General features: G+C 41.2%; 1 protein-coding gene across 1 annotated transcript in view; it reads right to left on the reverse strand.

Moving 5' to 3' along the window:
• gldn (gliomedin) overlaps positions 1 to 1,551 on the reverse strand; it is a 31,419-nt gene extending 29,868 nt beyond the window's left edge. Inside the window, exon 1 of the mRNA XM_067971438.1 lies at positions 1,048 to 1,551. Within this exon, the coding sequence (XP_067827539.1) occupies positions 1,048 to 1,368 (321 nt within the window). The 5' untranslated portion in view covers positions 1,369 to 1,551. The remainder of the gene's footprint in view (positions 1 to 1,047) is intronic.
• Between the last annotated feature and the right edge of the window lie 9,361 nt (positions 1,552 to 10,912).

Here is a 10,912-nt window from a genome sequence, read left to right on the forward strand (position 1 = left end):
GCCGATCTTATTATTTGCCCCAATATGCACCAGGTGGAGGCAAAGGCAATAAACCACTGTTTATGACATAATCTCAATCCCTCAAATGTGTTACTGCATGTCTCAATCTCGGATTTATGCTAAACTCTCTTAATTTATGTCTTGCAACTATATTTAAAAAGCGACTCAATTCTTTTCAAAATTCTAGCTATGTATTGTATGGTCACATTGCCCTGTGATTAATGTCCTTGGACTTTTACGAGAATTCTCAGCAGCAACTCACAGCCCACCAGTTCAGGCAAACAGTTGTATCAACTCAGGCTCTTTTAACACTGAAGAGTAACAACATTAAAAGTAAACTATCGGCTGTAAAACATGGCCTTGAATATCCAGACTCCCCGAGCGCAGAAAGGACCAAAAGATAACAGTGAATGGCAGATGAGAGGGTTGGACTAACCGGAACCAATATGGACCGACAGAGAGTGGGATGCCAAATGACATATGTTAATGAGATAATTATGGATGAGGAAATCCATTCTGTCCATTTCAACTGATCAATTTAAGAAAGTCCCCAGTTCTCCCCATTATAGCATCCAAATGCCTTTAAATGACTCGTGGGTTTTCGCCTCCAATATCCCACCCAAAAAAAATCCATTCCAAGAGTCAATAATTTGTTGCATGATGTCCTAAATTGACCTTCCAACAGTTTGAACCCATGCCCCATTGTTCAAATCCTATGGCATATCCTGGAGTAGGGCTCCAGGTGTATCTTTTTCTAAACCATTTAATATCGTATACATCTCCTCAGTCACCTTCTTCCAAGACTGAAGGGCTGAAGTTTCTCCATTTCCTCTTCATACTCTGACACTAGCCACAAGTCTCATGGCCGGGAAGCAAAAGCTTGGTTCCATCTTATTCTAATTGGGAGTCAGAATTCAGCTTCCCCTTTCCTCAAAGTTACCCCATATGTTTTTTTAAGTTTAATTGTTTGCTGTATTTAATTTGCTGCTGATTCATTTGGTTAATTTTGCTTCGTACTCAAATATAATTGAAATTCACTGTACGTACCGGGATCCTTGAGTAAGTCATCATCATGATGGTATCTTCAGACTCCTCCCGGGCCCTCATCTCCTGTCGGCTTCGCTTATTCCGATTTTTCTGCTCAGACAAGTCGGAGTCGTCCTGGGTTAGACGCGAGATAAACTCGATGGGCCAAGTCCCAGACAGTTCCTCCAAGCGGCTCTCTAAAGCTTCCACCTGGGATCTCAGCTTGTTGGATTGAAAGAAGAGGAAAACCAAAGTGGCGCAGTTTAATAGTGTGATCAGGAAGACCCCCAAGAGGAAAACCCTTCCTTTCACTGAGCTGGACTGCCCCGTCTGGAAAGTCATCTTTAGACCTCCTCTGAGAGCAAAAATAAAGAGATCAGATTCCGAGACAGTTCAATTCCAGGTTGCCGTCAGACTGAAAAAGAAACGGAAGAAAAATAGAAACTGTACGAGTTCCAGAGCTGACGATGTCCCATAATATTCAAGCCCAGTCCCCCTGATCACAGAATGTTTGGCTTTGATTGGCACCTGATTTATATGCAGTTGCGCCCTTTTTGCTCCGTGTCAGTGGCTGGAGGCTGCTTTTGAGATTAATCACATTCACTTCATTCATGTCCGATGTGGAAGAGTTACAGGCTCTGCATTCAGTGATAAGTCATGCTTGCATCCTAAGTCTACAGGACAGCCTCATTCAGATTGTGCAATGTGCCCTTTAATGCCACAGTCACATACTGCAGTTCCCCAATTTCCCAAGCAGGGGAACTAAGGATTTTTTTACCTGAAGTAAAGCAATTACATGTAAACATGATAAAACAAGTCCCTGATAATCTCCTGTATCCCTGATAATATCCCACTGTATTCCTGATAATGTCCTGCAGTAATCCTGATAATATTCTGTACCCCCTGATAATATCCTTCTATATCCCTGGTAATGGCCTGTTGTATTCCTGATAATATCCCTCTGTTACTCTGATACTATCCACTGTATCTCTCATAATATCCTGTTGCATCCTTGAAAATATCTTGCTATAACTCTGATAATATCCTGTTGTACTGATAATGACCTGCAGTAACACCCTGCTGGTATCCTGCTCTGTCCCTGATACTGTCCTGCTGTATCTCTGATAATGTTGTGCTGTAGCTCTGATAATCAAGGGTAGCTCAAGAGGTTTGGGGGGCTTCTGCAAAAGCTGCTTGTGGGCCTCCTGCTCACCCTCTCCCATACAGCAGTAGTCAAACTGAAGGAGTGCACTATTATTCGAGAGTGGCTGGACAAATTCAGTCACTTGTAAAATCGTGCAATCTGTTTGATGCATTTTTGCTGTTCTATTCATTGATCTATTTGTTTTTTGTTCTGGTGCACTAAAGGCAGGGGTTCCCAGTTATATTCAGGCATGGATAACAACTTTATTTGCTGATCTTATTGAGGTTGGGATAGGACACTACCTGAATCCTATTGTTTATGGGGACAATAGAAATATCTCTTTTTATCCTCTCTTTGACTGCGTGTTTATTTTCCAACCTCCCTTGGGATGAAATTTCTGTTTTTGTGAAATTTAGCAAAATAAAACCAAGAGTATAAAGCAATGCTTTCTCCCAAAAAGGCAAGATATTTCAGCCCCCTTTCCTGTGTCTGTTACTGTCCGCCTTTCTCAGTGGGGTTTATTTTAACCTGTTTTGCCTGGCTTTAATGGGTGTGGTAATGACCTTGGTAGCCTTACCCTGATAGCAGCCATGCCATTTTGAAAAGGGGCCTACCACTGGTTGCTCAAAGACCTGCTGTACAAGGCAATAAGCCTATTTTAATATGGAAAATGGGAGGAGCCCTTATCGCCATTTTAGATTGGAAATGGTCAGAGCATGCGATAGATTTGAAGAGGCCCATCCAAGGTAAGCTTCATATCATTTTGTGGACCACTGCCTCCCCAGGAGCTACCCTCCGTGATTGCAAACCACCCCGTGCTCCCTCCCCACACTTACCTTGATGGCAGCCGAGGGGGCCCGATATTGACCAGGCTTAATGCGGCATGCTGCATCAGGATGCTCATTTGACGTCCCTCAGCTGGCTGGCCTGATGTAAATGAGGCCCCCATCTCAAAATCGAGGCCTCCTCTTTGGCAAGAGTACAGGCAATAAGCCGTTCCGCCAGTTGGTAGCCCAAAAGTCAAAATGGACCCCAGGGTGTTACTCTGTCTCTGTGTGGTAGAATTTCCAACTGGCAAGATCACCCTCAAGATTGAGGTGTGCAGGGACAGATCTTGACCCTGCTGGAAGTCCTACTTGCAATTTTCCATTCGGGGTTTATGCCGATATAATTTGCTGTACAACATTGTCTGCGAGAGCTTCATTTCACATGCATCCTGCCTTCAAATCAGGAGCTTTTGACGCAGCAAAGTATTTCTCCACCTTCCATCCATTCACACCAGGTGTTATAGATAAGTTGAACATGGAAGGCAATGGTAAAGAACCACAGATTTTTTTAACCTTTTCTTTCGTAGAATTTTTACATTTTTCGATCAGAATATGGAGCCAATGTTTATGTCACTAGAAAAGTAGGAAAAAAGTACTTACAAGAGTTCATTCGCACAGACTGTCGTTAAGGAAGAGGAGATCTATGAATGGGTCCTCAAATACCAATTTTAATTTCACCGCTGTGAGCACCTAGACATCTAACTCAAAGCAACAGAGTCCAGTGTCATTTGGCCATGTGAAATGAATATCTAGACTGGAGGTCTTTTGAAAGCATCCTAATTACAATATTTGATGCTCGAATTGGTACAAGATGAAATAAGTCACTTACTTGCACCCAAATTACACAGTCCAATTCTGTTCATGCCACTCATGAACCACATAGGTTGCCAATTCATCAATGCCCAGCTGGTCAATGTTCATATATTTGCATTTCATGGTGTAATTTTAGAACCTTAATACAATCTGTATAATTTGCTGTTCCACATTCTCTGCGAGAGGTTCATTTCACATGCCTTCAATTCAGGAGCTTTTGGAGCAACAAACTATTTCCCAACCCATGTGTAAGCAACCCAAGAAATGATATGTAAATAAATCTTAAGCCTTTATATAAAGGTAGAAAATTATAGAAATACTGCTTGTTAATCAAAGAAGCACTTCTTTGAAGCAGCCAATTCTAGTTCTTTAAATAGTAAGTTATTTTTATTTAAATATGAACAATCATCTTTAATAAAATTGCCCATAATAATACATGAATGAAGTCTGCACGTTATGTTCAGAGAAGTAACCTTTGTAAAAGTTTTATGAGGAGTCAAGCTTAGCCTTTAGCTTGCAGAAAACTTGAAAACCTGGAAACCTATTTGAGTTCACAGTAGAAATCTATATGGAGCAGGCTAAAGGTTAAGACTATAATTGGTAGTTATTATGTGTAGACACAATATTATGTGCAGATAGTGATTTCTCATTGTAGAATTCACCAGACTAAACTGTGAAAAAAACAGAAATACAAATGGATAGTGACGGGTACAGATATACACTGAACTTTGTTCTTAAAGATAAAGGGAACAGTTCTGTTCAACTGTTAGAAAATCAAAGAGCTTTGATGATGCATAAGGTTGAGAGTCCAAGGCAAAGTAACAGTATGTTTTAAATGAATGATGAAACATTTAGTTGGTATTTGAAACTCCTCCGAGGGTCATTCAGATTGTAATGGGTAGGGTTCAATGGAGGATTGCATCCAAATACAGGATGAACCAATTTCTGGAGAAAAAAAACAAATTAGCATCCTTGAGGTGAGCAGAGATATTACTGCAATGATCTTCCATAGGATCAGTTGCTAAAAGGGATGTCACATCAGCTAGTGGGTTTTGAGGCTGCCCCAATGATACCAGTCACTGTACTCAAAGGAGGGCTGATTGGTCACATCCTTGAGCTGAGGAGGAAAGGGTGGTAGATACAGGTAGTCCACAGAATGATGAGAGAAAGAGACAACGTACTTGGCTAGAAGTGCTCAACCAACTAGCATAGCGTGAAATAAGAAATGTAATGTCCTTATGAACCTCAATGAAATACTTAAAAGCAAAAAATATTGCTGTAGATAAATAAACCATGAGGTCCTGACTGCTGATAAAGCAGGCTGCTCAGTATTCACAGCAATGACTACTGTCATTTTACAATATATCACACTACGAACAATTTCAACACAGATCTTCCTTGGATAAGACTTACTATCACTGTAATTACTATATAGGCTACTCTGCAAGCACCCAGGATATTCTCCCTCAATGGTGATTTAAGACTTGCAATTAAGACATTTCTAATGATGCTGGCCTATTAAGCCCTTTGTTGACTTCCTTTATTACAGCCCTGATTTTGGACTGGTCTGAAGCCATGGATGAAATGACTGTATATGCATTTTTTAATCAATAAGAATTGTTTAAATTGTATCTGTTTCGTTTACTCCATTCACGTAATCAGCAACCAACATAATCTTTTATTGACATCTCAAGGATGCTAATCTGTTTTTTCTTTAGAAATTCCTATGTTCCTAAATTAGTTCATTCTGGCCCTGTATTTAGATGCAATCCTCCACTGAACCCTACCCATTAGCAATCTGATTGAGCCTCAGAGGAGATTCAGATACCCATGAAATGTTTCATCATTCATTTAAAATATTGACAGCTCATATAATAGAACATTTAGAAGGGAAGCTAATAGTTTTCTCAATAACTAATAAGGTGTAGTGTTTTGCAATACAGTGCAAAAATATAACAACAGTATTACGAGATATCTTTTTTTTAATTCATTCATGGTATGTGGGCATTGCTGGCAAGGCCAGCATTTATTGCCCATCCCTAATTGCCCTTGAGAAGGTGGTGATGAGCCGCCTTCTTGAACCGCTGCAGTTCGTGTGGTGATGGTTTTTTCACAGTGCTGTTAGTTAGGGCGTTCCAGGATTTTGACCCTGCGATGATGAAGGAACGGCGATATATTTCCAAGTCGGGATGGTGTGTGATTTGGAGAGGAACATGCAGGTGATGGTGTTCCCATGCACCTTCTGCCCTTGTCCTTCTATGTGATAGAGGTCGCAGATTTGGGAGATGCTGTCAAAGAAACCTTGGTGAGTTGTTTCAGTGCATCTTGTAGATGGTACACACTGCAACCACAATGCGCCGGTGGTGGAGGGAGTGAACGTTTAAGGTGGTGGATGGGGTCCAATCAAGCGGGCTGCTTTGTCCTGGATGGTGTTGAGCTTCTTGAGTGTTGTTGGAGCTGCTCTCATCCAGGCAAATGCAGTGTATTCCATCACACTCCTGACTTGTGCCTTGTAGATGGTGGAAAGGCTTTGGGGAGTCAGGGGGTGAGTCACTCACCGCAGAATACCTAGTCTCTGACCTGCTCTTGTAGCTACGGTATTTATGTGGCTGGTCCAGTTAAGTTTCTGGACAATAGTGACCCCCAGGATGTTGATGGTGTGGGATTGGTGATGGGTAATGCCGTTGAATGTCAAGGGGAGGTGGTTAGACTCTCTCTTGTTGGAGATGGTCATTGCCTGGCACTTGTCTGGCGCAAATGTTACTTGCCACTTATCAGCCCAAGCATGGATGTTGTTCAGGTCTTGCTGCATGTGGGCACGGACTGCTTCATTATCTGATGGGTTTGGAATGGAACTGAACACTGTGCAGTCATCAGCGAACATCCCCACTTCTGACCTTATGATGGAGGGAAGATCATTGATGAAGCAGCTGAAGATGGTTGGGTCTAGGACACTGCCCTGAGGAACGCCTGCAGCGATGTCATAGGGCTGAGATGATTGGCCTCCAACAACCACTACCATCTTCCTTTGTGCTAGGTATGACTCCAGCCACTGGAGAGTTTTCCCCCTGATTCCCATTGACTTCAATTTTACTAGGGCTCCTTGATGCCACACTCGGTCAAATGCTGCCTTGATATCAAGGGCAGTCACTCTCACCTCACCTCTGGAATCTACTTTGAAAAGATGTAAAGCAAATAGTTTACTATTGGGACTGGGTGATTTGGAAATTGTTTTCATATAATCAGACTTTCATGCAAATCCACTCTATACCCCCACCACCATCCCCCACCCAACCCCCACCCGCCCCGTCCACTGTGATGCTGAGCAGCAGCTGAGTAATCAATGCAATGATGTCAAGAACCACAACAACCAAACTAACACAAGGTGACGTAAATTTAATCCGCCTCACTGAAGGGGACATAAATGGCTGAGCCAATTCTATTCTAATTAACTAGATATGTCTGTGTATGGATGACTGTATCAAGTCAAATACAAAAAAACACAAATTATAAGAAACAGATGGTAAATTAATGGATGAAATAATTATAGCAACAGTCCTTTCTTCTTCCTGCAACAAAATATTGTGAAGTATTAAACTGGTTCAATTGTCCAAGAGCAATTCCAGTGATATTTGAGTCACTTGTGGTAAACATGAAGTAACTTAAATAAGTAAACACTAAGGTAGTATTTCATAACTGCAGCTGTTTGTAAAAAAAAAGCTCCAGCCATCGGATTCTGCTAGTGGGAGCTGCCTTTGATACTTTAATTTGTGCACTTGTTTGTTTTATGTATCATGGCCAAGTTAAACAGAATTTCACATTTTTCATCTTTGAAAGGCGGAGTTTTTAAGTGGCGTGTACAAGGCTGAATGTTTGGTATTTAGGCTCACAAAAAGAACTGATAATGTAGATAGTAGTGTGTTGGGGACATACATTCATTAGTACTGCATAGTAGGGTTTTAAACTAATGCACATATTTGATAGCACTTTTACAGAGATACAGAGTTTAAAAAATGGAAACAATAGGTTGGCTTGCATGTTTTGGAAATGTAAATTACTTTAAAAATGTGCTGACACAAGATCCTTATTCACATTCTGTGCACAGCCTCTTCTCACAGATCAAAAAGGGCATTTCCAAATGGCTGACACCCTTATATAGTATCTTACTAATAATGCACAAAATTTAAAGATACCAATGGATTTCCTGTTGTGTTCCTCATAGAAAATCAGGACAAAGAGAATTTCCTCAGTGTGCATTAGTGATGCTGCAGATATAGATATGGGGATTTGTAGCTTCTAGAGTTTACAAAGCTCCAACTACTGGGAGAATTCTGCAGCTGCAGGCATGATGTGTCTCGGGTAGCTTTGTAATGGGAAAAGCCTCAGAGGCATGATGGAATGGCAATGCCCAAATAAAGAGTATATGGCATACATAGCAAATTTAATATCTAATTAAATATCAAGACAGTCAACCTTGTATGGGATAATCTGGAGTATAGGTTACCAGAATCTTAGAAATTACATTTAATATTTTTAGTCCTAAAACCATTCCAATTTTAAGAACTGTTCAACCATGTCAGTTGAAGATGGATAGTGACTTAAAGATCAACTCACTTATAGTGCTCAGTGTGCTTGAAAGTAACACCTTAAACTATTATCAAATAGGTTGATCTTTTGCTTGTATTGCTTGTTCTCTGAATCCTTGGTGTAATTATACTGATGCCTGGTGAAATTTGAGTCTAATATCTCATGCGCTTCTTTCACTTCGGGATTCCATTGAGTGACAGTGAAGCTGATTAATTTAATTACAAACTGAGACCTTTGGAGGTCAGAATGGTTTTGAGAGATGAACTGGACTTCTTGTGTCTTCAGGGTTCAGATCAATGAAAATATTGTACAGATGGCAGTAAGGAGCATTAGTAGGGAAGCTATTCGCGTAATAACAAACCTCTCTAGCATAATATTTGTGGTTGGAGAGGGGAAATGTCTTTCAGTATCTAGACAATATCTGTGAAGTGACTGCTTGGCATTCGGACTCAAAAAACAACTGATAATGTAAACAGCAAAGTGATTAAGCAGTGTATTAGTGTCAGACAGTTAACAAAAGAGTTTCATTCATCACTATTGCAGAGTAGGTTTTTAGGCGGATTGCTGAATATGGTTGTGAACACTTTTACAGCTACAGAGTTAACAACTTAAACCAATATGCTGGCTTCAAAGATTTGCCAATGCAAATTGAAATTAGGTAGCTGTTGGAAGAAATTCTTCAACCCCCCCCCCCCCCCCAATTTTCTCTGCTCCTTTCCTGAAGATGTTGATTCACACAGGGGTGCACTTCCATGGCTGGTCACTGCTTCTCTAGTGTCTTGCTCCATTGGCCTTTCTTCATGTGTGAGCATCAGTGGTGACTGTTTGTGGGCTATCCCATTGTAGAGGGCATGACTGCTGAGTCCAGACCTTTTCTTATGCGACATCTCCTCCCCCCCTCCCCACTTCAATTTCTCTCCAACTCTTGTGAAGGTGCTGATTTATGCTCTTACACTATTGTATGACTAGTTATTTTGCAATAAAAGTAAAGTCCTGATCATAGCAAGAGGTCGGTGATGTTGAGCCCAAGAGACTATCTAGTGCATATCTGAAATTTGTAACAGTAGTTAATATGAAAGGAATACACCATGGGTTGTGTCTCAAAAAATGTTATTCAAGAACAAAAATAATTGACCTGAACCAAAGATCTTCACATATGATACTCATGTGATCCACTCCCTCCACCATTGGCATATCATGGCTGCAGTGTGTACTATCTACAAGATGCACTGCAACCACTTGCCAAGGCTTCTTCGACAGCACCTCCCAATCCTCTACCACCTAGAAGGGCAAGGGCAGCAGACGCATGGGAACACCACCACTTCAAAGTTCCCTTCCAAGTCACACACCATCCTGACTTAAACATATATCGTTGTTCCTTTATCATCACTGGGTCAAAATCCTGGAACACCCTACCTAACAGCACTGTGGGAACACCTTCACCATAGGGACTGCAGCGGTTCAAGAAGGCGGCTCACCACCACCTTCTCATGGGCAACTAGGGATGGGCAATAAATGCTATCTTTGCTAGCGACGCCCATATCTCAAGAATGATTTTTTTTAAAACTCAGGGGCCGAATTTACTCAGCGATTCTGCTGGACTCCCTCTGTAATTCAAGAGGGAGTATGGCACAATGGCTCAGAAAATAGCTGGGAGCCTTTCCCCGTCTTTTACAAAGCCAATGGCATTGTGAAGGTGGGGCCCGGGAAGGAACTCCTTACACTGGGAGTCCCTGCTTATTCGGCACATATGGGACCCAGCATATATTTGAACGATGGTACCCCCAGTGAGATGAGGCATAGATTCCTCCAGAAGGGTATAAGTGGGACTCACTGGGACAGACCCCAGAAGATAAGATTTTCTTTTAAATTCTAGTATCGGCACCTTTTTAAGGTAAACAAAGAGAGCTGTGATTCTTCAACTTCGACCTGCCGGAAAGCTTCATTTTAAAAGTGCTCATATGGTTCATTAGACCACCTGGACACTTTATAAATTTAGCTTTCAATATTATTATGTAATAATATATTATATTATAATAAAACTATAAGGGGTTATATTGGAGTAAATAAGGAGAAACTGTTTCCATTGGCGGGAGGGTCAGTACCAAAAGGACACAGATTTAAGATAATTGGCAAAAGAACCAGAGGGGAGATTAGGAGAATTTTTTTAACACATATTTTATGATCTGGAATGCACTGCCTAAAGACATAGAGTTACATAGATTATACAGCACGGAAACAGGCCATTTGGCCCTACTGGTCTATGCTGGTGTTTATGCTCCACACGAGCCTCCTCCCATCCCTCTTCATCTAACACTGTTAGCATACCCTTCAATTTGTTTCTCCCTCATGTGCTTATCTAGCTTCCCCTTAAATGCATGTAAGGGTGGTGGAAGCAGATTCAATAGTAACTTTCAAAAGGGAATTGGATATATACTTGAAAAGGAAAAATTTGCAGGCAGGGGATGGGATTAATTGGATAGATCTTTCAAAGAGCTGACACAGGCACGATGGG

Source organism: Heptranchias perlo, chromosome 34 (genome assembly GCF_035084215.1).
Source record: "Heptranchias perlo isolate sHepPer1 chromosome 34, sHepPer1.hap1, whole genome shotgun sequence".
NCBI lineage: Eukaryota > Metazoa > Chordata > Chondrichthyes > Hexanchiformes > Hexanchidae > Heptranchias > Heptranchias perlo.